Here is a 26,556-nt window from a genome sequence, read left to right as displayed (position 1 = left end):
TGTGTGCGCGTGCGTTTTGTATTCAGGAATCATTCAAGGCAAATATTTTCGCACTGCAAGATGTGTGGTTAAGCTTATTTTTAATATGTATAACTTTTGCTTTCTCAACGATGCATTTGTTTCTACATTCGTCCCTGTTTTTATCTCCTCGTAAGATGTGTATTGTTTAATGTAACACCTTGTGTAAAAAATTGGGTTAAATGAAGAAGTTATATCATGTTTCAAGATCATGCTTTCACGTCTCTGCACAATATTTAAAATGAAATTTACTGTTGGTCTTTATAGCTATTGTTGAGAGTGAAGGAGAATTTCCTGTTGTGTATGTTTATCAGGAACTCAAGGGAGACTTCATTAGTTAGTCGGAACATAGAAAAAATGATGAACTCTTCTCAGAAGAAATCTTAAAGTTTCACTTTACTTTTTCCTGCATGCTGGCTCTTCAGAAATGTGTGCGCGTGTGTTTTGTATTCAGGAATCATTCAAGACAAATATTTTCGCACTGCAAGATGTGTGATTAAGGTTATTTTTAATATGTATAACTTTTGCTTTCTCAACGATTCATTTGTTTCTATATTCGTTCCTGTTTTTATCTCCTTGTAAGATGTGTATTGTTTAATGTAACGCCTTGTGTAAAATAAATGCCTACGTGCTAGCCTATTTCCCACATTTTGGCTGATGATGACGCCAAACAGCGTCGAAACTAGTTCCAAGTGCAAATATATGTTATAAATTAAACTATAACATTTTTGTATTGAAAAGGTGGACCCTTTTAAGTTTTCCTATCTTCCATCTCAAGACACAATCCAGAATATGTTCCAAAAAAAAGAGAGTAAAATCCTACTTAGGGCAAGAAAGAAATGCTTCTGATGACAGATCTCGCACGAGGTGCTATCTACCCACATTGGGTCAAGTTAATTTCACAAGTCTCTCAATTGAAAGAGAAGCAGCCATTATTGGCTGATAAATAGCCGACCATAAATACTGCAAAATCAGACTGAAGTTACAAGATATTCACAGGGATCACAGACATGGTTCAGTGTGTTTGAATGTAAAATATTTGCGAATCTGTGTATAAAATATGTGGCTCATTACTAACAACCTCTCTTTGAGATATCAGGTACCTAACCACACAAGCATGCATCCATACGGCAAGAAAAACATAGTTTTGATTATGAAAAAGAACTAAGCATTTAACTGAGGCAAGGGACCATGGACCAAAGCTGGATAATGGATACTTCTTTTCCTACCGCTTTTTCCCACACTGTGGGGTCGCGGGTGCAAACTGTGTCGCACATGTAAATTTGGCCCTGTTTTACGGCCGGACTCTTCCTGATGCCAACCCTATATGGAGGGATGTAAGCACTATTGCGTGTTTCTGTGGTATGTTGTCTGAATGTGATGAGGAGAGTGTTGGGATGGACACATACACCCAATCCCCAAGCCAGAAGAATTAATAAAAAGCGATTAAAATCCCCAACCCAGCTGGGAATTGAACTAGGGACCTTCTGAAACAAAGGCCAGTATGCTGACCATTCAGCCAACGAATCAGACATGAATACAGGATAAACACCTGTAAATAAGGAAGGGTAATCCAACCTGCAGTCAGAGTCATATTTTCATCTTTTAACACCAGATAAGTGATCTAATTTATCCCTTTTGTTTTATCCTCTCAAGTTACTATTATATCTGCTTTATAATTGTGAAGAGTCTTAAGATAAATATTATATTCAGCTGAATGAGGAAGAGGAGAGATGGTTATCTTCATAACAATGTATGTTTGTGTGTACCAGTATTTAAATTTATGCATGCAGAGATGAAGATAAAAATAGGGATCATGTAATGAACAGATAACATGTTAAAAGTTTTACATGTCTTTAACGTACAGTAGGAATGTAATTTATTGTGAGTGTACACTATGCCATGTAGTTTGTAACGGATTTGGGATGTGTTATAATGTACTTGGACACTTACCAAGTTACTATATTTGATCAAAACTAATTATCATGTATTATTTCAGCCTACTGAGCTCGTCAGAATTTGACTGGAAGTATACTATGCTGCAAGCTCATAATTGTACGGATCTTCCACGGTAGCGCTAGCATCCAGTAGGCATGCTGTCGAGATTGTACTGCCATCTAGCAGCAATCACCGAACTTAACTCAGCTTTGTTTCTCCATGCATTAACAGCAATCGAGTGACTGGCAGTTGTTATTACGGATTAATTTGTACAAGAAGGATCAACTCTTGCTGTTGCAGCTGGACTTTCGGATTATATTTTGAACAGAAAAAGAGGAAAAATGTTAACTTTTGATCCTGGGTGATTGTATGACCATATGGCGATATGCCAAACTTCTCTTGATTTACTTTTCTTTTCATCATTGATATCTGTAAGTAGCATTTCTGTTCTTGTTGGTCCTGGAAGCACCATGAAGTGACAAGCCCTAACGATGATTGAATCTTACTAAATGGTTTTGGAATACATTCATCTAAATCGTATTAAGTAAAATTTTATTACCTCCAAAAGTGAGAAATTATTTTGACAAAAGGAGACTGTAATTCAAGGTTATCTTGTTGAGAATTAATTACCAGTATTTTGTGGGGCTTTGATGTAATGATTTGTAGGATTACTTGATTTGATAATCATTCTGAGAACGTTTTCTTAAAAGTAATTCATACATTAAATGATGTTTTAGTAACAATATGTGTCCCGAACTACTACACTTAGAAATGAGTATTCTTATCACTTACGTCTGGGTTAATTCAACCAGTTATATCTTAAATATCCTATTATCCATAGTAATGTGTGAACGAAGGTGAATGTACGAGCTGAAAATTGTTTCTGATGACTAGTTCTGCCTTTGGTAGGTAACTGTTTGGGGAGTTGCCATTTTGCTTTATTTGGTCACGTGACCTCGTTACTATGGTAGTATTCATAACTAACATGTGGGGGTGTATGCTGTGTTTGACTTGACATTTGATGGCTCTTACCTTTGTTTAATTCTTGAAAACTGACGTTCGGTAATTATGTGATATTGTTCTTGGTGATAGACGTGGGACTGGATATGTGCCTTCATATCTCTGTGTTACGCGGTGGTTAATGTTATTAATATCTGATTCTGTAAAATTATTTGTTCTGGTGATTTTTCATATATATTTTTCATGTTAATGTTTATTCTTGATTATGCGTTCCTGGTGGAACTTGTGATCGGTGACTTAGCTTATCCGGATTACATTTGGATTACTTTTGAAGTAGTCGGAAGAAACACTTTTCTACTCCACTATAATATTGTAGCTAATCCAAGATCTCGGAGTTGGGATTCTCAATAAGTACTCCGTTTCTTCATTTTATTTTTATTAATTGATAATTAGCTCTGGGAACTGAATTGCGAAAACAGACGTATTTAATTTTAACCGTCATCAAAGTTTAATAACCTATATTCCTATATTTAATCTTTTCTTTCTTTCAACTTAGGGACTTGCAATTTGTTTTGTCATTTAATTTCTTATCTTTGCATTAAAGTTTCTGTTTAACTTGAAACTGGTTTTTTTATTTTAGTCAGTAATAATTTATTTATTGCTTAATCCACCTAACCTCGGTGGGCTCAGGTAACTTCCACGGCTTGCTATTACCTTCCGTTGGGAACATCTTGGTAAGTGCTTTGCTTAATTTAATTTTCCCTGGTCGTGCAACTACTGTCGTGTAATACTTCACTTGTAAGTACGCGATAAGTTAATAAGTTAATAGAGGAGAAATATTTATTTGAATCTTCAAAATGTATCACAAATGAGTTAAGTCACTGCAGAATATTGAAAGATGATAAGAAGTGTCATATATGAGTGAAGGTGAAATATTTGGAATATTCTGAAATTAATTGCAATCTTTGTCATGATTACTGAGAATATAACAAGATTAAAAGTAAAAAATCTTCATGAGGAATATGCATACATATTTATTCAGGAGTTGAGATTACGGTAATGTCATAGATATATAATTGCAAGCATGAACATGCGTAGAGTGTAGAATACGATCATCTAATTGATAACACTGAACAGGCACCATGTTAATGGAGATAATCAAATGCTTATTAAAGTCTTCGTATTGCAGAACAGTACTAATTAGTCGAAGGTAAGAGGAGAAGGAGAAGAAGAAGAAGAAGAGAAAGAGGAAGAAACTGTAAAAATTCCTACATCAGATGATATGTTTTTTTTTTTTTTTGGTGAATTCCATACAATTTTCCCAGAGCTGAGTCATGATATGATTGAAATTTTTTTGCCATTTGAGGAAACTAATGTTGTTTAGGTTATGTGGAAGACATATTTTTATCCATTCCATTTTATCCATGACGATTTCGTTATTACATGGTTGTAAATACTTTCTTTTATTTCAAATGGGGTGAAAACAGTCATGAAGGGATTAATTATGTCCACTTATACACTATTGTAAGCAATCAGAAGACTATTATGAAAGATTTGTGTTAATGAAATGAATTGATATAAAATATGTAGTCAAACCAAACATCATGGAAAATGTAGTCAAACTGGACATCATGGTAATATTCTTCATGTATCTGAATCAATTGTGACCACTGCTGTGTTTAAGGATATTCTTATTGGAATATTGTACACCTGTAATTTCATCTTATTGGGAATTATTTTGAGATAATGGCTGCATTTGAAAGACAGTAACGGTGGCCATTGTTCTAATAGATGACCAGATGTGATTGTTGCCACGTCAGTCTAGACTGCAATTGTGTATTGTTGCGGGACGCTAACGTCAAGATTCTTATTGTTATTGAATCTTTTGTTTCGAAACAGATTCATACTCAATTTACTCATGCTGTAATAATTACACTAGCCAACATGATTTTGTGGTAAAATAGAAAATATGTAATTCTTATGGAAATCGCTGCCCTGATTCCGAAAATGATGCTATTTTTAAACTATCACGTCTAGTTTTGACGCAATTCGGTGTTTTAGTACCTGCATGAATTCGTAAGATGTAATGTTGAGGGATGTTCTCGCGCAACATTTTTTAGAATACAATTATGTGATTTGATTTGTTATTGTTTGCATTTTATTAGGTTTATTGCTGTCTAAATTTTCATTTTGTAGTTAGGAATTTCCTGATAAATTCATAACAAACTCCCCCAGATGCGCAATAGACCACGAGGTATGTAGGATTGAAGATAAGACAGTTGAGAGTTTGTCTTTCATCTTATACCACTTGAATAATCAGAAGTGTTAAAAGCCCCAGTCCTTATGCAATGTTTATGATGGACTGATAAAGCAGTTTCCTTTCAAAGATAACAGTCCAAAAGTATTATACTCAAGAAGATGAACTTGTATTTTGTACGGATGTTTCAAATCTTCTACGTCGATTGGGAGAGAAAGAGTATGATCCTAGTAAGTGACGTGTTTTTATTGACTCTTCCAAAATAAGTTTAAAGGCTGTTTTGCTTCATAATACAAATGTTCTGGCATCCGCCCACTTGCACACTCCACAAAAATGTCCGAGACATACGAGACCTTTAAGTTGGTGCTTGAAAAAATTAAATATCATGAGCATGGGTGGCAAATTTGCAGTGATTGGAAGATCATTGGATTGTTGCTGGGACAACAAATAGGCTATACAAAATTTCCCTGTTTCCTATGCGAATGGGATAGCAGGGCACGGGATAAACACTGGGATACAGTGAATTGGACAGAAAGGAAACAACTACAACCAGAATCCAAAAATGTCTTGAATTAAGTCTTATTGACCGTGAAAAAAGTTTATTTCCACCCTTGCACATCAAATTTGCATTGATGAAACTGTATGTTGAGGCATTAGATAAAAGTAGCCTATGCTTCCAATATTTATCCACTAAATTTCCCTCATTATTAGATGCAAAAATCAAAGAAGGCGTATTTGATGGACCACAGATTCGTAAACAGATGAAGGATAAAATTTTCACAGACACGATGACCAAAATTGAGAAAGAGGCATGGAACGCATTCAAAGATGTAGTGACTAAATTCCTTGGTAACATTAAGGACCCTCAATACAAAGAAATTGTAAAGAAAATATTGGTAAAGTATAAGGAACTTGGTTGTAATATGAGCCTTAAGCTTCATTTCTTAGCTTCGCATCTGGATTATTTCCCTCTAAATTTAGGAGCTGTCAGTGAAGAACAAGGTGAAAGGTTTCACCAGGATCTCAAAGATGCAGAACGACACTATCAGGGACGTTGGGATGTGAATATGATGGCCGATTACTGTTGGTCGATTGCACGAGACGACCCTTCTAGAGATCATTCAAGAACTTAAAAAACCCGGAAATTCCACGGGAAATGGGAAAAGACGGAGGTGTGAATCTAACCTGCACATAATGTAAGTAACAAAACTATGTATGTTTAACCATGTAATTTTTATTCAAGGTACAGTTATATTAATTTAAAAGCAACTGTACAGTCGAAACTAAATAGGCGCTTTATGCTTCAGTTTCATGAATTTCAATATACATTAAAAATATAATACATACTACCTACTTGCTTACAAAGCAGCATTTATGTGTATTCAATGCATGAAAAATATGACTGCGTTTTGCAAGCTGAAATTTACATTAATACATCAAATTTAATCAATACCAAGTATCAACAATTTTACGTAAGAACAAAATAATATTTTGTAAAATTGCCACCAAACCAGACGTGATTCGCCAAAACTAAATTTTTTCTCGAATTCTGCGTTAAGAAATTCATAAAACCCACCTAGTTTCGTTTTTACCGCACAAAAAAAGTTTTATTTTGCAGGCTAGTGTTATTCTTTAATATGAGATCAATAAACACGATTTTTGAGAGCAGATTAGAGTCTCACGCACATCAAGTGAAGTGTACCATTGTAGTTAGATGATGCTTGCCTGTTTAAAGGAGCTTAATATCTAGGCCATCAGCTCCATATTGTAGTTAGGCATTTTCCCATCCCATTCTCTTGACATCCTATTGATACTATGGAATATATATCTATAATGATAGTACGGAATATACCGTATAATCTCGAATACCACCCACACTGTTTTTTTTCGAAAATATTGCTCCCAAAACTGGGTGCGGGTCTTATTTAAAATTTTGGGAAATTTATCTTTCCGAATGCGCGTAAATCGGGCATCACCGCCGGCGTGGTTGGCAACAACGCTCTCTCCACTCTCAGTATACGATACTTCCGCGCTTGGCGTCAGTCTCACGCACGTTCTCGGAGTATCAACAAGAATTCTACAAAGCGTTTGCAATCTTTTATTTCGAGTGAGAAACTGAAAGTAGTTTGGAAAGCCGAAATTATTGGAAATCGTGCCACCGGTGAGAAACACTATATTGACGAGTCGTGTATTCGCGATTGGGGAAAGAAGAAAAATGTGCTATTAGCATGTAGTGGCGATTGTAGAGCTTTTTGTGGACCGAGTGTACAGTTTCCAGAAATTGAAAAAAAACAACAACTTTGTGACAGAAAGGTGGGAATTGGGATATGGTGTGTCAACTGAAATGTGTCAGCTAAAGGCATTAGAGATCGCAAAGGAACTTTCATCGGAAGGGTTTAAGGTAAGCCGAGGATGGGTTTGTAATTTTTATAAAAGAAATGGGTTGAGCGTACGAAGGCACACCTCAATTTCACGGCGTCTTCCTGGTGCATACTATGAGAAGTTATTATAGTTTCAGCATCGCATAATTCAGTTGCGGAAGGAAAATGCATATACGCTTTCCCAAATTGGCAATGCAGATCAGACACCAGTCTACTTTGAAATGCCAGTGGACAGGACTGTGAATGTTAAAGGTGTGAAAAGTGTTACCATTAGAACAGGTGGTAATGAAAAACAACAATGTACGGTAATGTTGTGTATTCTCGCCGATGGAGCCAAATTACTGACGTACATTGTTTGCAAGTGAAAGACGCTTCCTAAAAATCTACCCGCTGGTGTTATCACATCTCAGAACTACGGCTGGATGGACAGTTCACTTGTGGAAGATTGGGTAAAGTGTGTCTGGCAACGTCACCCTGGTGCATTATTGGGACAAAAGAGCTTGCTTGTTCTCAACAGTTACCACGGCCACACAACAGACGCTGTGAAGAAACATATCAAGGATGGGAAAACCAACCTAGCAGTCATTCCGGGCAGGATGACGTCTATGCTACAGCCGCTGGATGTCTGCGTGAACCGTCCATTTAAAGCAGCCTTGAAACAGCTCTATACACACTGACGCCAATTGGTCGCATTCAGCGCCCAGAAGTTCAGCTGCTGTGTTCGTAGATTTTGACGGCATTGAATCGTATCCCTGGAGACCTCATATGGAAAAGCTTCAGGAAATGTAGCATTTCTAATGCTATGGATGGCAGCGATTATGACATTTTGTGGGAAGGCGATGGTGATGAAAGTTCCAAAGTTGGTACTGATGATGATGAATGAACTCATTGGATATCATTTGGAAATGTTTGTTTAGGTACTTTTATTTGTATTTTCTAATCATTTGATGTGTGTTAGTACTGCCTGTTGCCATTTCTTGATGGATGCAGTACTTTTGTACGTGAAACAACAAACGGGTAGAAGCACACTTCAGGAAACACACAATGGCACAAAATCTCGCCCAATAGGGACAGCGCAACACACCACCTACGCACCTGGCACCCACACTGTCGGTAGTAGTCTACCTCGTACATCCCAGATCGTAGCTACTCAGAAAATGAGGAGGCAGCCCAACTTCAACAACAAGGCCAACAGAACTTCAAAACCATCCATATTCGGAACGCCAAAAGGCCTACATCTCTGATGAGGATCCTGTCATGAGACACAAGTACACTCTACCAGCTGCTACGAGATGGTGCCCTCATCTATGCCATGTCCCACCGTGTCGAACCATCCAGGTTGTCACCACTGTAACACCAATGATATGAATGCTGTCAGGGATATGACCATCTTCCCAATCAACCGTGCTTCAGGGAACAGGTGTGTGCCATCTGCAGTGGTCCCCACACCTCCAGAAGCTGCACTAACAAGGCTTCTCAGAAGTGCAGTAGTTGCCAAGAAAACCACCCTTCATTTTTGGGTAAATGTAGGGGCAAACCTGAACCCAACCCAGCCCAATCCAAAAACATTCTCCCCATTACTCCCATCAACCTCCCGCTTCCAACCTTCTCCTCCACTCTCCCTCCACCCTCTATGGAGAATATTCGTAGGTTCATCACCTTAGTCCTATAGAATATTCTCCCATTCCAGAGCCCGCACATCCTTAACCAAATCCAGTCAGCGACCTAGCTGATATTCCAGTCTTATCTGGATGCTACATACTCTTTCCCCTCAATCCATCTCAGTTACTGTAATAACTGAAAGTATATTACGGAAACATATGTTCACAAAGAGCCAACCAACTGGCTCATTGACCTACAGATTGATCAACACAACCTTTATATCATAATATTTAATGAAACACTTTTAACAAGAAGACAAAAGCCAGAAATTAAAAATTTAATATATTCTTCCGCTCCAACCACCCTGATAGAAGCTGTGGAGGGGTAGCCATAAGTATCAATAAATCCATCCCATCAAAAATACATTACCATTACCTTCAAGAATATCAAACAGAAAATTTAATAACAGAAATTACCTAAATAATTTTTTGAATACATAGATCCAAAATTCACCACCTACCTAATTACGGCAGATTTTAATATTGCATCATAAGACCCTATTCTACAACAAACTTATGTACAACTTCTCCATGACATCCAGGGTGTTACTATATAGAAATAATATGAATCACCACCTTATCAATACACTATTTTATTTACTACCAAACTGGTAAATAGGGTCAATACCGGTTTTGACCCTATTTACCAGTTTGGTAGTAAATAAAATAGTGTATTGATAAGGTGGTGATTCATATTATTTCTATATAGTGATACCAATCAATACGGACATGAAGCTTATAAATAATAAATCCAGGGTGTTGACATATAATACCACTCCCCCACCAGACCTATATCCAATACAAATCCTGATATCATTATCCTCTCCCCAACCCTAGCAAACACCTACCTATCAGAAGTGAACACATCCCATGCATATTAACTACATCGAACTTAATACTAACAAACCCTTACCAACGTAACCAACACCCCCACCAGTATGACAAATACAACCGCACTGACTGGACAGCCTATAGACAAACAATTACAGACATAAATCATAACATAACTATAAGACATAATTAAGAAACTTGAAACAGACTTAACTACTGCAGACTGTCTCCACATACCCCACCACAACTCTCTGCCCTCAAAACCACCCATCCCACCACGAGCCCTTCCTTCATCTCCCATAATATTCACACTACCTCTATAAAGCCTACCTCCGAACATGGGACACCAACACCCTCCAGGAACACAAAACCACCGTCTGAAATGCCTGCTTCTTCATTAAAGCTATAAAATGTAAAGCCTGGACCAATCCCTATCATTAATGATGCACGTAAATAACGGATCAAACTGAAACAATTAACTCAAACCAAAAAAAATCATTCCCTCACTCTCCAATAATTCATAATAACAACTCCACACCAAATGACATGGAGAACAGCAGGGTAAAACCCCGATGGGTATGGCACAGGCCTTGCACTAGGTGACGCATTTTTGGGACAAACCCACACGCCAGAAACCACAATAAATGTAATAGTCTTTTCTCTCCATAGCGTTCAGAAGAGTCTGGACAACCACAGTAGACCAATTGCTCCTGCTGCTGTTATCATTTCTATAGTGACCTCATCAATTCCAACTGTTTTACCTCGTCTCTTTTAGTGACTCAATCTCTGCCATGGACACCTCATTTCCCTTATCTTCGTTTTGCATTGAATCTTATGCTTGGACTTCTCCATCTTGTATAGGTGTAATCTGTACAATGTAAAGTTGCTCAAAGTATCTTTCCCATCTCCATAACATATCCTGCTGCAGTGTCACCACTTACTTCTGTTCATTTTTAATTAAGTTAGCACTTCCACCTGAGGGTCCCCCCCCACTGGAATAAGATATGGTATTTTTTGCTTCCTGTTACATCAGCGACTTTTTGCCAGCATTTCTTTTTTTTTCTTTTTCTTGAACCGCTTTGGAGCATTTCTACTTCTATTCTGTCGTTCTGTTTCTCAGCAAAGTTTTCCATGCTTGTTTCTTTCATTGGTTTACAACTTTTACCCTGTCATTACACCAGGGCATTTCTTGATCTTCCTTCCTTCCTGATATTCCCTCACAGGCCTTTTCTACAGATTCCACCATGACTGTTTTAAAGTATGCCTTTCTCCTTCCAGCCTTCTGATGTCTTCCTTAAGTAATCTTGTTTTAACATATGCCTGAAACTTTATTTCTTACTCCTGTATTTGCATTTATTTTCAATAACAGAAAATTAATATCAATATTATGCACTCAAACTAGAGTATAGGCATTTTTTTAGGATCTACCATTCTCTCATAATCAAACAGGTCTAATGTCAATGTAAAATAAAATAAAAATAAAATAAAAGTACAATAAAACTTACCAAGAAAATTGACCTACCTGCTTCACTGTGTGCTATTACTACTCCCAGTTCATTCTCAGCAGTAGATAACTGGTAGCAATGAACATCAGTCATTGGTAACTAGGTAAGAGTTATGGAAACAATTTCATAGTTCCAGCATCAGAACAACAATATATTGGCACATACTCTCAACTAAAATGTTGTTGTTATTGTTTGTCCAACCCTTGTCACGTTTCTCTACGGGGTCAGGTATGAGGTGAGTTGAATCTGTCATGGCGGGTTTTTATGACTGAATGCCTTTCCTGACATCAACAAAGAGTTTCAATATCTAGGTAGTGTAATGGCAGAGGATGATGGTACTGGTGCAGATTTTGTATTTGTTCAGCTATATGCGACATGGAAAGCCCGTGACATCTCAACCAAGACAAAACTACAAATTTTCTGTAGCAATGTTAAAGCAGTCCTGTATGGATGTGAAACCTGGAAAGTAACAACTCAGATCACCAGGAGTCTACAGGTTTTCATCAACCGCAGCCTCAGAAGAATTCTGCGGATATATTGCCCAGAGACCATCACAAATGAGGAACTCTTGAAGAGGACAGGAGAAACCCACATAAAACTGCAGATAAAAAGGAGAAAATGGGGATGGATAGGTCATTGTCTGAGAAAGGAGGATGCCATCGAGACAGAAGCACTTAGACGGAACCCGCAAGAAGCAAGAAAAAGAGGAAGACCAAGGATGACCTGGAGGAGAAGTGTGGAGGAAGAGATGAGGGAGGACAGCAAATCCTGGGCAGACTTATAGCTGACTGCTAGGAGACAGAACCAATGGAGGACTTTTGTTGCAGCCCTTTGCCCCAAAAGGGACACAGGATATAAGTCAAGTAAGTCAATTGTACAACTTAAGTGTCTCCAAAATAATTTCTAAGCTGTCTTACTCTTGTGTGAATGTTTTACCTAGTTCTAGCCCAATAAATCGCTCTTTTCTACTTTTACTTTTCTGATAATATAATCCTTTCTTGAAATGTGTAATTTGTCAGGCTTATAAACTTGAGTTTCATAAATGTTGTAGTATGGTACAGCTTTCAGGGATTTCTTGAAACGCGCAGGAAAATCAAAATCATCAATTGTAACTTCTATGGGCTCTAACATAAGACTTAATTTAAAATTGCAGCCCACAAATTTTACAGGCTTGGTTACAGCTACGTTTGTGGTACTACGCAGTAACAAGTTCTGTCACTAGACGGCACTTGATACCAGTTTCCATTTTATTTTTCACAAATCAAGGATGTAGCACAGAGAAGCAGAAGAATGTAAGTACCATCTATTATTGCAGTAATGCAGATGGAATTGACACATATCTTCCTATTTCTAAATTTATATCACAGCTGATTAGAGTTCACAAGTGTCAGAAACATTGCAGTGGCTGTTCAGTATGATCTTTTGTTTTGATAAACAATCTCTCTTAATTTATTATTGAAGCCATATTGCTAAAAGTAATGAAAGTAGATGGAAGTGTGATCTTTTGATCTGCTATTAACAAAAAATTATAAAACATCTTAATTCACATGGAAATCAAATACCAGATTTAGGTAAAGTGACCTATCTTTTGGGCTATACTCAAAGTTTGTATGATACCATAAATACCAACGGAAGGACTGATGTTGTTTATATGGATTTGGAAAAAGCATTCGATAAAGTCGATCATAGAATTTTAATTACAAAAATGTATAAATTTGGTTTTTGTAAACAGTTGTTGCAGTTAATGTGTTCATATTTAAAAAACCGACAGCAGTTTGTTTATTTTAACAATGGAATTTCAGATAATTTTATCAGTCCTTCTGGTGTTCCGCAAGGTTCAAATCTTGGACCTCTATTGTTTTTAATTCTAATTAATGATTTACCAGACAATATTTGCCACTCTAACTGTTTACTTTTTGCAGATGATTTGAATCTTTACAAATACATTAGTGACCACCACGACCAAGACGAGTTGCAAAAAGACATTAATAATGTCATTTCTTGGTGTGATGTTAATAAGTTGTCTTTGAATGTCAGTAAATGTAAATACATGACCTTTACCAGGAGGAAGGAATTTGAAGTCTCAGCCTATACGGGGGGAAAAATTGGATAGGGTTTTAACGTTTAAGGATCTTGGTATAATTTTTGACAGTAAGCTAACGTTCAATAATCATATCAATACAACAACAAAGAATGCTAACCGAATGCTAGGATTTTTGATAAGAACATCGAGACCATTTACTCAGCCCTCTGTACTGAATAAATTATATATTACCTTGGTACGGAGCATACTGGAATATTCTGTAATAATCTGGAGCTGGTACACAAAGCAACAAGTGAAGGCTATTGAAATTGTACAAAACAAATTTCTACGTTACCTTTATTTCAAAACTTTTAATACTTTTTGCCCTTTCGACACATCAACCCATTTATTAACCCTTTTGCTCTCAGCGCGCCGATCTATCGGCGCGAGAGGTTATGGCGAAAACGCTCACGGCGCCGATACATCGGCTTTGTCTTATTTACGGATTTTGGTCATTTGCGTAGCTGTTAAATCGTAACAGTTGATCGTGACGGTACCTTAAAGCGTTGAATTTGCGTTTAACTCAACAGATATATCCACCAGCCCAACAAAATATTTTTATTTTCGACAAATGATATCTGTTGACCATGAATGTTTATGTTGTGGTTATTTGAAGTTGTTATTGCGTGGATCTGTTTTGATTGGCTTATGAATACAACAAGTTGATCTTTCTATGAGTTTTGTTTATAGTTTATTTCGTTTCTTTGGTATATCGTGTGTTCGATACACTTTGTACACTACAATTTTACTCCTTTTCATAACTCCGTTGTTGCACGTGCTTGCCTCATCTTTTTATCGTAATGGCTAGGCCATATTCAAGGCCGAATGAGGCCGATATCCTTGAATTTTCAGATGATTTAGACAGTAGTAATGACCTTCTTTTGCGAAAGTGATTCCCGTTATGTGGGAAGTGACACGGTCGTAACTGCTCACCATGTATCGGACCGCGAGGACCTGACATCGATGACCGTTACATGTACACTGAATAACTTTGTGCAATGCTTCATGAGTGAATTGCAGCACACACATCATATTGAAATCAAATTATTCAGAATTAAATGTTCTTTCATTCACGTCTAAGAGTAAAGAAGGAAGACGCAACAATGTCTATTTTTTCTGTCATTGAAAACAATAATTTATTTTTTAAATTTATTTTCGAAATTTAATAATTTTTTTGAGCTTAACCAATAACAATACGTCCAAAGTATATTCATTTCTGAAATGCTCATAGTTTCCTGTATTAGTGTGATTAATTTTATTTTAATTTGTGTTAAACTCTTTACGTGTTGAATTTTTGTAATTTGCTTCGGAAAATCACAAAAATTAGTCTGAGTGTCTTCGAGCAAACACCTGCATATAGGCTGAGTGCCAAAGGGTTAAGGAATATATGTAATTTACTTCATTGAAAACTAGATGGTCCCTAATCTCTATACAAATACTAAGAAAAATTGTAATAGGACGATTTGATTCCTTGGACCTGTTAAGACGCATTTTATTCCATGTTCCGCAGACAAGATCACGCCAGCACCAATTATTTCACGTTCAAACGTCAAAAACATTGCATCAGTCAAATTCACCTTTCGTAAAAATGACAACGCTTTATAACACTGTAACAAAAGAAGTCGATATATTCACCAAATCGGATAAAGAATTCAGTAAGAAACTAGAAGTCTGCCTTTACAATTTGTAAATTTTTGATAATTCCTTCTTTCTGGTATTCTTCATATTTCCCAGTGTACTCATGCATGTTTTAAGTTTCCTTGTTTTTGTGTTGTCTTTTCCTTTGTATTACCGTGTGATTTCTTAGTGAAGTTTTCATTTATTATCAACTGTAAATGGTATCATATATAATGTTAATTTTGTTCCATTTTGTTTTTGTTCATTTTTTTTCTTTTTTTTTTGCTAGCTGCTTTACATCGCACCGACAGAGATAAGTCTTATGGCGACGATGGGACAGGGAAGGGCTGGGAGTGGGAAGGAATCGGCCGTGGCCTTAATTAAGGTACAGCCCCAGCATTTGCCTGGTGTGAAAATGGGAAACCACGGAAAACCATTCTCAGGGCTGCCGACAGTGGGGTTCGAACCTACTATCTCCCGAATACTGGATACTGGCCGCACTTAAGCGACTGCAGCTATCGAGCTCGGTTTGTTCATTTTAAATTTTGTTTTTGTTAAACTTTAACTCAATGTACAGAATGTTACTGAATGTCAAGAAGGTACTTAATTGGGTGTAAAACCAGTGTACTTTAAATAACTAACTAACTAACTAACTAACTAACTAACTAACTAACTAACTAACTAACTAACTAACTAACTAACTAACTAACTAACTAAATAAAGGAACATGTGGCACTTTTCTTTTCTTTTTAGTAGATTTGTACAGAACTGTCTTATGACACTGCATGTGAGTGCTATGATAAATTCTTTGCTGTTATATTGGTAAACACATTGAATATTTTGTGAGCTCCAAATTAATTTTCAATATGGAAATTTTTATTCTGCATAATTTCAATGTTTAGAGGAATATAGTAAAGAGATGCTGTTGATGGAATTTGTCACAGTCCCTTTCACTGAATTAAACAATGGAATTAAAATTCATGGGGAAACTAGTAGAGATGAATTATTAAAATCTGGAACAAAACACCAAATTAAAATATGAATAGAATAGTGGAGAACCTCACACATTTCACGTGTTACATGTGGTTGTCGTTAACAAGATCTCAATATTTAAAGGTTCAATGGTTCCCCGTTGAAGTTCACTACAACATAAAATAAGATCGACCCACGCTACAGGAGGATGTAACCTAATTTGAATTATATTTTATGCACTTTGTTATATGCGATACGTAATCTGGTTCTCACTACATCAAGACCTTGTGTATCAACACATCAAAGAACAATTTTAAGACTTTCAGTGATTAGCTTGCCAGTAATATGTGTGATGTTTTACTACTTGATATATGCACTTACTATTCATATTTTAATTTGGTGTTTCGTTCCAGATTTTAATGAGTCATGTACTAGTTTCACCATGGATTTTAATACCATTGTTCTCTTTAATAATTCAGTGTAAATGGTTTAGTACTGATGGTATTTAATTGAAGATGTCCAAAAAGTGGACGAAACATGTACTAGTGTTTGCTGTCAGGTAATATCTTTTATCTGAATAAATAATGTATTGAATTGGAGGATCTTTTACATTTGTATATGTTTAGTGATGCCAATACAGAGCCAACATGAGACTTTTAATATGTAATAGAAATACTGAATTCTCTCTTTCCTAGCATTTTTCCCATCAAATGGGGTCTGCTATTCAGCTAGATTTTCACCATTTGGCCCTGTCTAGGACATCTCGAGGGTCGAGGCGCACAAGATGCATATCTTCCATGAGGCAGTCAATCCAATGCTTCAGCGGTCTTCCTTGTGGTTGACGTTCACCTGGGTCAAGCTGGAGGGCCGTTTTAATTGCTGAATCATCGTTGCTTCGCATGACACGGCCATACCACCGAAGTCGAGCACCTCTTGTTTTCTCTGCAATTGGGGCCACACCGAGTCTACGTTGCACATCTTCATTTCTGACATGGTCCACGAAAGTCAGCCCCAGTGACCATCATAACATCCTCATCTCCACAACATGGAGGATCTGTCCATGTTTCCTTGTCAAACGGCGATATTCAACTCCAACGAGAGCAACTGGTCTTAACACACTCTTGTAAAGTTTAGCCTTCAGATATTTGGGCATCTGAATTATTTAACTAAAATGTGTATCTGTTGTTTCAAAATAAAATCACAAATTATTACAGTTTTTACAGCACACTTAATTAAAGTGAGAAAATTATTGGTAATTAATACAGATCAAATTATAGCTAGTTTAAAGAGACAGAATACATTACAATGGTCTTTCAGCTGCACAACTGTACTGTTAATATGGAAAAGTAAGCATCACAAGATATTCTGAACTTACTGGAACATCAAACTTTCTAATCTATTGGCTACATTCGATTTCTCCTCAGACAATGTTCGAATGTCATATGTTGGCCTGATAACAAGCCTCCATTATTTGATAACGCCAAGATCTATCACATTCCTGTACACTAAATTGTTAGTTCTTAGGAGTTGCAATTGTATCTCAGATTTGTTTTCAAGCTGCTTCATCGGTAATTGGCACACCAATTTTTTTGAGGTTCTAGCAGAGAAGACTTTAGAAAGTGGAGATACCAAATATTACTACCAGTTACTCTTGCAGGAATTCGACTGATCTCAGCAGCTCATCTGCCATGACCCCAGCTCAAAGATTTCTTGAATTACCCTGATGAATTACGAGGGGATTTACATGTACACGTGTGGGTATTATGAATATTAAACATAGCTTACCATCCTGGGTAAAAGGACACCTCATTGGTAATCAATATCCGACATAGAAATTCACCACTGTTTGTGTCATCCTGTGAAATGTTTAGGTACAGAACTCTTCTTTTTATATGATCTGCTTCACAGAGATGTTGGACCCTTTGGTGGTAATAGGGGCACAATAAATGTACACTCAACCACACAAAAATTGGCCATCATAAAAGATGACTTTCTTTCAAAATCCTCTTGTTTAAAATAGCATGAATATATTGTGTAGATGCTAAGATTCCAAGTATCATCTCTTCGGCCACCACAGTTTATGAATATCCTGAAGTTTTGAGAATGTATAAAATTATATATTTCTTTGCAGGCCAATTTTTGTGCAGTTTGCATGACCCTCAGCTTGTGGTTGAAGTCAACCTGTGTTCCAGAGTCTCTGGTACATAGTAATGTTGGCTGTGTGATGGTTTGGGTATCTCTAACAATACATTTATCTTGCTCTATTTGTAGATTTGCCAGCAGCTCCATAGATCAGACGAATATCAGCTAATTCAGCATCAGTAAACACTTCATTATTTAATAAGTTGACAACTAGATAAGGACAGACTGAGGATTGATCTTACACCACCATCAAATGTTAACTTCGTAACAGCTTGCTGGACTGGTTCACCACTACCACAAAAATAAACATGTTTCCTTCCCCCTTTTTTCTCGTAGCACATTAGTTAGCATGCGTCTGAAGGTCAACAAACTCTCCTTACAAAAGGCCAGTACGTAACTATAAGCTGATTTAAAGAGTGTTAATATTATTGCCATTTCAAAACACTTTAGGCTCTGTAATCTATGATCCATTTATAGTGGTACTAGAACATCAAGGACAAAAGTAAAGGATTATGTTACATATAATTTTCTTTATACCATAATAAAATATTCCCATTTTTACACTTAAAACCTTGTATTTTTTTCCAAAACCAAAATTCATCATTAAAGGATACAACTTTGGCTAAGATGATATCACCCGGCCGGAAACATTTATACATCTCGACTCTATCCTTCTCTGTGGCACGAACGTCTTCCTTTCGTAGCATTGCTCGATAAGGACGAGACAATACTGTGTCTTTGATGCATTTGATTATACATTTGCAGAAACGTTGATTGACAATTGTTACCTGAAATGTGAAAGGTTAATTAGGTTTGCTTACAATCCAAATACAATAATATTTCAGCAATGCAAGAAGACAAGCTCACCTTTGCTGTGACCACATCTCCAGGAACTGGCACCATACTCTGGTCATTAATACTGTGGACATATATTACTGAGGACTGCAAGAAAATAAACAACAACAATTATGACTATTGCTATCTCTTTTCAAATAAATAACATTAATAAATATTAGCACCCCTTCAATTATTCTACATCTTGCGAACCAATCCACTGATTCAGGAAACAGCCATCTAAGAATTGCCAAAAGTCTCTGCTGATGTGGGGAGGTGTCGCATAGTGTTGAGATATGTCGGTTTAGGCCTCTGTATTTAATCAATTTTAAATGCCAACAGAGCATACTAGGAATTGATTCTGCAACTATAATTACAGAAAATTAAACCCCGAAAGAGGACTATGTTAGTACCTCAAAAAGAGTGTTGTTTTAATTGAAAACACACTTCAGCACATTCATCTTTCAAACCAGTGGCAACGTATTTACTTTCCATATGAATGACCATTTAAACGTAGCCATATAAACAATAATTGATGTTAAGCACCTAAACAGTTTGTCTTTACTAACAGCCATTACACTTTTCCATCTAAAAGTCAGCCCAGTAGCAACATATGGCTTAGAAACTATTTAGGAATATCTGAGACAGAAAAAGCTAGAAAGGTTTGAGAGGTTGAAGGCAACTTATTTAAAACTAGGTCTCTCCTTTTACTTGTGTACAAGTTGTCTAGAGAAGTATTCTATGTGGAAGAGCAGAGAGTAAAATTGTTACTTCAAGCAATGCCTGTATATATGCAACTGACCCAATAACTGTGATCCAAGAAAGCCAATATATGGAGAGAGTTTTACTCAACTGAAATCATGATGAATGGACAAAAGCTGGATATTAGCTATGTCACTTAATGACGAGGCTCTCCATCCATGGGTTCCAGCACACGATGTGTAGCATAAAGGCCTATCATGACGTGCGTTTGTGTGAGGTGTGGCAAGCAATTCGATAGGTATCATGTAAGTTGGAGCCAGCGTCTGGAATTGCTTGTATAATTCTGTACTGGTAACTGATGAAAGGTTTACTTTATGCACATTATGTGAACTTTCATTGTTAGTATTATTTTTGAACTATCTTGTGCATGGAGCACTACACTTGGCGCATTGCACAGTTGTTTTCTAGCAGTGTGAAGACACACCAAGCCTGAGACTAGTCTCAAGCCTGTGGATGAACAAGATGGCAGTCTCATCAGACGGTCAGTTAAACCTAGTCACAATAATGGATTATGTGATGGGATTTAAGGTAGACCCTGGGTAGGATATGTTCTTTACCTAAGGAAAAAAGTAAATGTGTGAAAAATTATTTTTGGTGGGCTCTGTTGCTAATGTTCATGTGGTGTACTAAGCCTTGTGCTCAGTGTGTCTTCGCCTGAAGCTGGTCATCCCCAGAATGATCCAAAGTTTCCTCGTAAAATGAGAGCACTGTATTTGTTAGATTTGTTTTGTATTTGACAATTTCCATCTGAGGCAAGGTGAAATAATTTGTCAGTGTACAACTACTGGCTGTCAAGACATTTACTTTCTAAGCATCTCTTAGTGCCTAATATTGGTTGTTTCTTAAGGTCGTGCAAATGTTTTAGTAAGGAATCCTATGCAGGGTTGTTGTAGCAATTTCATTTTGTTCTAAGGTATTATATAAGTGTCTACCATTGCATTATTAATACAAGTAATCATGGACTTCTAATCTAGATATAGTAACAGAAGTACCTTCATAACAAATTTCAGAGTAGGTTAGTAATTCGGGGATCAAAGGGGTAGTATGTGGTCCTGTGGGTTCACTTCTTGCTGGTGGAAGTGTACCAATAAAACACAGGAAATGCCATTTACCGGTATTCCTACCAAGTCTGATACATGCATGTCCATGCCGTGGCCCCTGGGCAATGGGTACACTGTGTGTAGCTGGCTAAGTCAAGGGCGAAAAAGCGAGTGCCTGACGCTTCAAAATGGGGACCAACCAGCTAAGGGAGACAACCCCAAAAGAAAACAGAGGTCCTCCAGGATTGATAGCAGATGGTGTTGGACTGACAACCCAATCAGTAAAAAAACTCTCGTTACAAAATCTGAAGAAGAAATAACCAGCCTGACCTCTTTAAGGTGACCTCGCAAACGTTTAAAGGACTTGAGAATTGGTTCGTGGAATGTTTTAACTCTTTACCAAGCTAGAAACCTAAGAAAGTAGCTTGATCAGCTCGATGAGTATCGATTAGATATTACTGCTATTCAAGAAGTGAGATGGATTGGTGAAAGAGTGATACAGAGAAAGAATCACATGATATTCTATAGTTGCCACATGATGGATCACATGTTTGGTACTGGTTTTGTTGTCAATATGCAGATAAAACATCTTATCATGGATTTGTGGGCAAAATCACATACAATGTGCAGACTTAGAATTAGAGGGAAGTTCTTCAATTAGAGTCTTATCTGTGTACATGTTCCAACTGAAGAGAAGAGCAACGAAGATAAAGATTCATTTTATGATGAATTAGATGATATTTATAACGAGTGCCCAAGAGCAGACTGTAAAATAATCTTTGGGCATATGAATACGAAGTTAGGAAGCGAAGACGAATACAAGCCTTGTACTGAAAAATATAGCTTGCATGATATTTCTAATGATAATGGAATCAGGCTTGTACAATTTGCATCTTCAAGAAATATGGTATGGGAAGTACAACTTTTAATCACAAGGACATACATAAAATGACATGGAAATCTCCAGTCGGAAGTACTTTTAACCAAATTGACCACCTCCTAATAGATGCAAGACATTTCTCTAACTTGATAGTTATAGGGGGACCCATATTGACTCTGATCACTAACTTGTGGAAGCAACTATCAGAAACCGAATATCTAATGCGAGAAAGGTACATGGATCCAATGCAAGAAAGTTCAACAGTGATTGGTTGAAGGAGCCCGAAACTGAACAGAGATATGCTAACTTGCTTAATGAGGCCCTGACCAATTTGCCGAATGGTGAGAGTACTGATGAAATCTGAAAGAATCTGTTATTTTGGAAAGACAGGGAAACACTGCCTGGTGTAAGTGCAAACATTGTGAAGCGATGCCATTGTCGCTAAAGAGAAAAGAGTGAAACAGTAAATGAAATGTGCGGAATTGTGATGTGTGTTGTTTTGCACGAGGACTTTCCTAATGTTGTCCTAAATTACAGTATGTTAAATAACACACTTTGTCTTCAAATTGATAAAACAAATATACTGTAAGTGAGAGAAAGACCTAGCTATGAAAACTAATGCTAACAGGTGGTCTGTAGCCTTTTGTAAGTTTGTGTACTGGGTCAATTCATGGACTCCTATAGGAAGAGAGAAGATCAAAGTTATACCATCTTTGTAGTGAAGGAAATCCGAGAACAGTATCTCCAAGAAGAAGGTGCATACTTAGCATTTCAGGTTGCTGAGGGGCAAGAATCAGAAAACTTTGATTAATAGTAAATTTTAAAGTATATTTAGAATATTTCAGATTACTTAAGAATATATGTAGATGCACACTATTTATTAATAGGACTACTAATAATATGTAGTAGATTTGAGCCTCATTTTCATAATGAACATATGTACAAAGTGAATAGCCACTAGTAAAAAACATATTGTATTGATTAGGTGGGCAATAAGATTTTTTTCATTAAGAAAATGTAATATGCATCAATACAGGCTGCTGGGGCTGTATCTTAATTAAGGCTACAGCTGCTTCCTTCCCATTCCTAGACCTTTCCTATCCCATCGTCGCCATAAGACCTATCTGTGTCGGTGCGGCGTAAAGTTAAGAAAAGAAATCATCATCATCAATGTCCCACTCCAGTTGATTGGCTGTAGTTAACAAGCCTCCTCCACTCCTTTCTATCCTTCTACTTTTCCTGCTCCATTACTTCTGCCACATTCAATCCAGCTTTTCTAATGTCCTTCCAAATCTGATCCATCCACCTTCTTCGTGGTCTTCCAACTGGTCTTTTTCCAATTCCCTTCTTGCTACCCATTCTTTTCCCTTTCTTTTTACATGTCCACACCATCTCAGTCTTGCTTTCTGTATGTTCTGTACTAACAGTTCTATATTTAGCTCTTCTCTGATTTTAATATTTTGAATTCTCTCTCTTCCTGTCTTTTTAACCGATGTTCTTAAAAATTTCATTTCTACTGCTTGGATCTGCATTCTCTAACCGTTCTCCATCTATGTTCACCTGGCTTCTCTTTTTCTCTTTTCCACAGTGCATGACTACAGTTTTTAGAGTCACCACTCCCCACTTGTACACTGCTTTTACTCTCATGATACAACATTTTTATCTTGTTAATTAATGATTTTGGTACAGTCCTTTTCAGTAGGCAGTCCATACATGTTTTCTCTTAACTGTATCATAACCTTTTTCCAAATCCAAAAAAAATGAAGATTATTTCCTTGTTCCTTTCCAGATGTTTTTCCATTATCGTTCGCACTGTAAATATCAAGTCTATTGTTGATCTATTCAGTCTAAAGCCATATTGTTCTTCCTGCAACTGTGTTTCTATTACAGTAAAACCTCGTTAATTCGAAGTCGTTCGGACTAAAAAATCGGACTTCGAATTACGTGGTTTCGAATTAACCCATTCTTTTCCCTTTCTTTTTACATGTCCACACCATCTCAGTCATGCTTTCTGTATGTTCTGTACTAACAGTTCTATATTTAGCTCTTCTCTGATTTTAATATTTTGAATTGGTTGTTTCGGGTGTGGTTCCTTTGTTGCGTTCTCGTCTATGCCTCATTTTTTAAGGTAGTTGCTTGTGCACACTTTTCATCAAACCAATTGTTGTACGTAACTTTCTCTTCCTTTCCTAAAACTTCATTTGCAGTTTCTAATAGTGTGTCTTTAAGAAAGAAAGAAGAGAAAAACAGTAGAAGAATATAGTTCCAGAAGAGAAGAAAAGAGATTGCACAAGAAGAAAAAAAGACAGTATGAGAGGAAATAATTGAAAGAAATGGGATGGTTGAAAGAGATGAATGATGTGAGAGTTTTCTATCAAAAGTTGAATAAAAGTCGTAAGAATTTCCAGCCTAGAAAAAAATTTGTGTAGAGGTAAAGATGGCATGATATTGGGCAGTGAGGAAGCAATACTAGAAAGATGGGAACAATAATTCGATGAACTGTTGAATGAAAGTCCAGCTGATGACCAAGAAACCTTACATCCTGTAGGTGTGAATCCTTTCGTCTGTAAAGATGTAAATCAGTTATGGAGCTCTTTGGTGTGAATCCTTTCGACTGTAAAGATGTAAATCAGTTATGGAAAGAGCTCTATCAGCGTCGATATACCTTCGACTTTTGCTCCTTCACGCAAGATAAATACCTCTATAGACAACCGAAGGTTTTTTCCTTGTTCCCACAACTACTTAAGGAAGACTGTTATCTTATCGTAATGCATTCGACTTTCACTCCTTCAGCCAGTTAAATAGACTATAGGCAGTTGAACAGCCATTTAAGAGGGCTGTTGTCTTACCACAACATACGAAATTGGCATCTGTAATAGTCTATCAACTTTGCTTTTTCTTATCCTCTAACAGGAGTATTCAAGGAGGCACATTTCTCTTTCATTATAAAGATTGAGCTGTTTATTGCTCTAGCCCCAACAAGTTTTTTTTTTTTTTTTTGGGCGCATTGACTCAACGTGTGAACTTTTGACATGCAGCTTGATACTGCAATTTTACAATAATTTAAAGTCTATCAAGTTCCACCTTTTCAATACTAATACAATGTTGTTGGATGATATTTACAACATTATTTATTATTACAGTACATGTTTCGGTTCTCTATTAAGTCACCATCATCAGCTGTATAGAAAATGTGAAAAAACTTGGCGATATAAATATTAAATATTAAACAAAATATTGTCATAATTAATTCATACATATACATATTTACAACAGAATATTTATTGATTAAATCCTAAACATCTATTATGTTATATTAAATTTCCCTAATATGTAACAAGAAAATTCTTGTAAGTCATAATTCTAAAATTTTTTCATCTGGTTGATGATTTGTCTTAAACATTCTTTGATGTCTGAAATCCTATGCTCTCGTGCTATCTAATTAGAATGCACACTTAAAATCGAGGAATTAAAATTGCATGTAGTCTATTTGATGTTAAAAATGTTCATTTCCTTTGTATATTAGCTGTTTTTGTTGGATGAAATTCATTATATATAATTGTTGAAAAATGAGCCGTCTTCTTATATTTGTTAAGTACTAAAACTTCGTATTTTTATTGCTTTGTGCGTGGTTGGAACTGTAATTTGTCCTACAGTTGTTATACGGAATTATCTTCTCAGTTCAATGGGAACCCTGCAATGATGAAACCCAATATTAAAAAGCGAGAAAATAGATAAAGAAGCTGATTAAATCTAACTGTTGATACGGTTGACTCACCTCTACAGCTGTGTACTTCGCGTGACGGCTACCGCGTGATGAGTGTGTGTGCTAGTATCTTGTGCTGTGTGACGCAGCGCTAGTGATGGAGAAGTAGGGGCGGCAAAGGGGATGTTTCTAGAAACATAAACGTTTAGGAGAGGGTCCGGCGGGCATTGTGGACGAAGACAATAGTACGCAAAGTTGTTACGTAGCATTCGGAACGCATTTGAATTTTCTGGAATTTTTAGCTTGTTAAGTAATAGAATCAAAATGTCAAACAGTACCTTGGGTTTTTTCGAAATTTCATTTAGATTAAGGTTAGCGTTATAGTATTGGTCAATATGTATTAGACATGCTTCAGTAATGTCAAGCTTCTGTCCTTTAGAAAGTATTTCCATGATCTCGAGGTCTTTATCAATGTCTGTGAACTTATGTTTGTACTCATGAATATGTTGACCTACCGCTGAGAATCTGTGATATTTTATAGCGTTAAGGTGTTCCTGATATCTGACGTTGAAGCTGCGCCCAGTTTGTCCTATGTATCCGCTTGAACATTCATTACATTCAAATCTATATACCTCTGATTTAGAATATGGGTTGATTTTGTTGACAACTGAAGCATTATGTAAAACTGTTGTACTTCTATTATCTGTCTTGAATGCGATCCTGATGTTACGTTTCTTGAAAATATTTGTAATTCTATATACATCTTTATTAAACGTGAAGGTTGCGATTTCCTTAGCTTCTGGTTTATTTTTCATCAGGCTCGTTTGAGGGCGATATTTGAATTTGTTTATTATTCGTTCTATGAAATTCTCTTTAAAACCGTTGGCTTTAGCCATAGCTCGAATGATATTTAGTTCCTTGTCCAAGTTTTGTTTGGACATTGGTATGTTTAAAGCGCGATTCACCAAG

At 36.6% G+C, this 26,556-nt stretch overlaps 1 protein-coding gene across 1 annotated transcript in view; it reads right to left on the bottom strand.

Annotated features, from left to right (window-relative positions):
* Csl4 (exosome component 1 Csl4) overlaps positions 1-26,556 on the bottom strand; it is a 120,840-nt gene that overhangs the window by 38,241 nt on the left and 56,043 nt on the right. The window contains exons 3-5 of the mRNA XM_067151402.2: positions 19,233-19,307; positions 18,980-19,153; positions 11,569-11,650 (exon numbers count right to left, since the gene is read on the bottom strand). Coding sequence (XP_067007503.1) covers positions 11,569-11,650; positions 18,980-19,153; positions 19,233-19,307 — 331 coding nt within the window. The remainder of the gene's footprint in view (positions 1-11,568; positions 11,651-18,979; positions 19,154-19,232; positions 19,308-26,556) is intronic.

This window comes from Anabrus simplex, chromosome 7 (genome assembly GCF_040414725.1).
Source record: "Anabrus simplex isolate iqAnaSimp1 chromosome 7, ASM4041472v1, whole genome shotgun sequence".
Classification (NCBI taxonomy): Eukaryota; Metazoa; Arthropoda; class Insecta; order Orthoptera; family Tettigoniidae; genus Anabrus; species Anabrus simplex.
Note: the sequence above shows the minus strand (reverse complement) of the source record. Positions and strands in the feature narration are given on the sequence as shown.